Below are 4,177 nucleotides of genomic sequence, written 5' to 3' on the forward strand. Positions count from 1 at the left end.
TGTGCTGTACAACTGTTTGCAGAGAGTGGGTGTGGATGCAGTCTCCACGGACTATCCTTCGCAATTCGCCTCCACAGGCAAGACGGATTGGGAGACGGTGGTTCGCTCTGAGCTTGCAGCAGTATTGATGACCCAAGTTACCGGTGACTCATTCTCCGCCCAGTGCATCCGAGTAGGGTCAACGGCCTCGGCTAAACGCGTACCGGGCCCAGAGAGCGCCACTTGGGCGTCGTCTCGCCCGCCTGTGGACGGAGCGGTGCGGTAAGTGGCGGCCAGCGCCCACCACGTGGGCCAGCGCCACCTCAGAGGGAAGTCCTCGTTAGCCCGCTTGTCGCCGCAATTGCTGCCTCTGGCAGCGGCGGGGCGCAGCCGCCGTGCCCGGCGTTGCTTTTGTACCAGGTGGGTTGCGAGTAGGACTGTTGATATTTTTAAAACTGTCGAGAACCCGATACATCGATATTTAACCCTTTCCAGCCCAACTTTTATTTACTTGTGGGAAAAAATATTTTTTCGCGTATTTCCCTACATAATGATTGGAATAATGTATATTTATAAGAAATTTTGTTATTTTTTTTGTTTTTGGAGGAAAATTTGGAATGACTCCGTATGGCATCATTGGGCAGGATTTGCTTCCTTCAGTCAGGTGGTTGGGATGTCACAGTGCTTGGTAATGGAACTTGAATGAATATTTTAATTACACAATTTGATGCAGTTTATTAAAGAAAAATTAGTACATACAATAATGCAACGTGCATTTCAGGACAATCTTATGTTTTTTACAGCATGATTGTTACTTTACATGAAAATTTAAGAAACAGTTCCTGTCTTTGGTAAAGCAAAGAGGTTTATTACATTTGATGCATTTCGTTCGAGAATATGATGTAATGCACAATTTACATCTCTGTTTGTTTTCTACATGCTGTGGCCAGTGTCCAATGTTGTCATACCTTACATCATCAACTGGGCTGGGAACCAATGGGGCTCGTTTCTTCACAACTGTAGGCGATGGACTGTCATCTGATGGCCGTCCTCGTCTTATTACCAAAATGTCTCCTGCTTTTAGTAGTCCATGAGCTACATGAGACCGAAAAATCAACAGAGACATGTGTTTGGTAATTCCTCTTTGTCTGCAATGTCGGCGGTATAGGAGCCACGCTTTCACAACACACAAGAAGGTGGAATACGATCCTTAGATAAAATCTTTTCACACCAATATTACTCCTATACAGAGCAACCAGCATGTCGTTCAGACCAACTCCTCCCATCGAATGGCTATATTCTCTAACAATGTCTGGCCTTGGAACATCAATATATTTTCGTTCTCCCAGTGACCAACGTTTCACTGGTTCTACTGGACTTACTCCTTTGTATGATGATGCAAGAACGACAGACTTGTTATCATACCACTTCAGCGCTATGATGTTCCTTTTTGTTTCAGTTCGATAATCGTATGCTCCTCGTCCCTGCTTTTTCAGCTCACTGTCTGCTTTTAGATTGCAGCCTTGAAGTCTTGTGGGTCTAACAGTTCCAACAGCCAAAATGCCATAGTTTTTCAGGGCAGAAATAAGATTGTAAGAGGTGAACCAATTGTCTGTAAACACCTTAAAATTTTTATATTTTGGCAGTCCTTCCACAAGCCTTATCACAATATCACCACTTATACCAAGACCAGTATCATTATGTACAGTTCCTTTCCCTCGGTATATTTCAAAATCGTACACAATGCCACTAGAACCAGCACGGGCAAAAACTTTTATACCCCACTTGTGTGGTTTGCTTTTTACATACTGTTTCAGGGATGAATGACCTTTGAAAGGAATGATTAATTCATCCACTGAATGATATTCCTCAGTTTTCAATAATTGAAAAACCTTGTTTGATTTTGTCAGCAAATGGTCTCACCTTGAACAGCTTGTCATAATCAGGGTCCTCTCTTTGTTTCATTTTAGTGTTGTCATTCACATGTAAATACTTTCTTAGCTTATCAAACCTATTTCTAGGCATTGAGTCAGCTATTGAAGAAAATCTTGTAGCCTCTGCCCAGTACATTCTGTAGCTAGGCATTTTCACAACACCTGCTAGGATGTTTATCCCTAAATACTTTTCTATTTCGCGAACATTTGTATCTAAAGATGCACCTGTTTTCTGTGTGCAGTATAGATTAGATTGCTCGACTAGGTTCTGGATAATGTCATCACTACACATTATTCTGAAATACTGCAAAGGTGTCAGTTCATCTCCTGGAGGGTCAGAAAAAACTGCATTACATGATGTTTCCACTTCTTTGATGTCCTTCATTCTCCACCGAAGATCCCGGTGTGTATCACACTGAATTTTCTGAGCGGAATGACTTGGTGCAAGGTGTGGCTCAGCAAGTAATCTTGAAGCTAAGGGAACATCATCTTCATCATTGGCTTGAGGGTCCAGAATTTCAACCGTATCAAGGTCCATTCCTTGAAGAAACTGTATATCCAGTGTAGTAGGGTCCTGTTGCCGAGTATTTTCAATCTCTTCCTCCACATCAGACGTATCAAGGTCCAAATCAGATAAATCACCTTCGAGAAGCAGCAATATTTCTTCTTCTGATAATGATTTGTGATTGCGAATCATCTGGTAAACAAACCAGGAATTTTTTACTAAAGCAGCAAAAAGCTGGTAAATTCTATCAATAAAAATTTTAACATATTAATATTAGTTAGCATAATAAAGCTTCAAAAGAAACTTGAAAATATTAGAGTTACACATTATGGTAAACATAGTCGAAGTTATTGCATGTACTACATTTGGTAACATAACAAATGCCCGATGATGCCAAATGGAATCACACGTTTGTGACTTCCAGAAAATTACCGTAACTAGCATTATTTTCAAAGTGTTTACTAGTTAATTTACACTTTCAACCATAATTTATTAGCGCAACTTTTATACTAGTTTGCTTCCTTTACCTTGATATAATATTTTGAAAGTCCAGCTGGGTGCACTGTACCGTAGACAGCATGCAACAATACTTTTGTCAAGGCATTGTAGCTTGGTGCTCTCTGTTTTAGCGAATTCACGGTAGCCAACCTAAGAACAATGAACTTTAGAAAGCCCTGCACACTTGCTTATAATCTTTGGACAAATAGTTTGTCCTTGGGAAAAAGTTAAATATGATGATGCCATATGGCATCACTGGGCTGGAAAGGGTTAAAACCTATCATTACCGGCTTTCGGTATATCGAAAAACAGCATCGATATACCCATACAGGGTGTTACAAAAAGGTACGGCTAAACTTTCAGGAAACATTCCTCACACTCAAAGAAAGAAAATATGTTATGTGGACATGTGTCCAGAAACGCTTACTTTCCATGTTAGAGCTCATTTTATTACTTCTCTTCAAATCTCATTAATCATGGAATGGAAACACACAGCAACAGAACGTACCAGCGTGACTTCAAACACTTTGTTACAGGAAATGTTCAAAATGTCCTCCGTTAGCGAGGATACATGCATCCACCCTCTGTCACATGGAATCCCTGGTGCGATGATGCAGCCCTGGAGAATGGCGTATTGTATCACAGCCGTCCACAATACGAGCACGAAGAGTCTCTACATTTGGTTCCGGGGTTGCGTAGACAAGAGCTTTCAAATTCCCCCATAAATGAAAGTCAAGAGGGTTGAGGTCAGAGCGTGGAGGCCATGGAATTGGTCCGCCTCTACCAATCCATCGGTCACCGAATCTGTTGTTGAGAAGCGTACGAACACTTCGACTGAAATGTGCAGAAGCTCCATCGTGCATGAAGCACATGTTGTGTTGTACTTGTAAAGGCACATGTTCTAGCAGCACAGGTAGAGTATCCCGTATGAAATCATGATAACGTGCTCCATTGAGCGTAGGTGGAAGAACATGGGGCCCAATCGAGACATCACCAACAATGCCTGCCCAAACGTTCACAGAAAATATGTGTTGATGACGTGATTGCACAATTGCGTGCGGATTCTCGTCAGCCCACACATGTTGATTTTGAACATTTACAATTTGATCACGTTGGAAGCCTCATCCGTAAAGAGAACACTTGCACTGAAATGAGGATTGACACATTGTTGGATGAACCATTCGCAGAAGTGTACCCGTGGAGGCCAATCAGCTGCTGATAATGCCTGCACACACTGTACATGGTACGGAAACAACTGGTT

General features: G+C 41.9%; 1 protein-coding gene across 1 annotated transcript; it reads right to left on the bottom strand.

The window, feature by feature from the left end:
- Nucleotides 1-319: 319 nt before the first annotated feature.
- Nucleotides 320-2,610, bottom strand: LOC126109542 (piggyBac transposable element-derived protein 2-like). Its single transcript, XM_049914560.1, has 3 exons — nucleotides 1,903-2,610; nucleotides 1,228-1,787; nucleotides 320-434 (listed from the first exon to the last, which is right to left on the bottom strand). Exons 1-3 carry the CDS (start codon nucleotides 2,608-2,610, stop codon nucleotides 320-322), a joined length of 1,383 nt encoding a protein of 460 aa, XP_049770517.1.
- Nucleotides 2,611-4,177: the final 1,567 nt, after the last annotated feature.

Source organism: Schistocerca cancellata, chromosome 12 (assembly GCF_023864275.1).
Source record: "Schistocerca cancellata isolate TAMUIC-IGC-003103 chromosome 12, iqSchCanc2.1, whole genome shotgun sequence".
Lineage (NCBI taxonomy): Eukaryota > Metazoa > Arthropoda > Insecta > Orthoptera > Acrididae > Schistocerca > Schistocerca cancellata.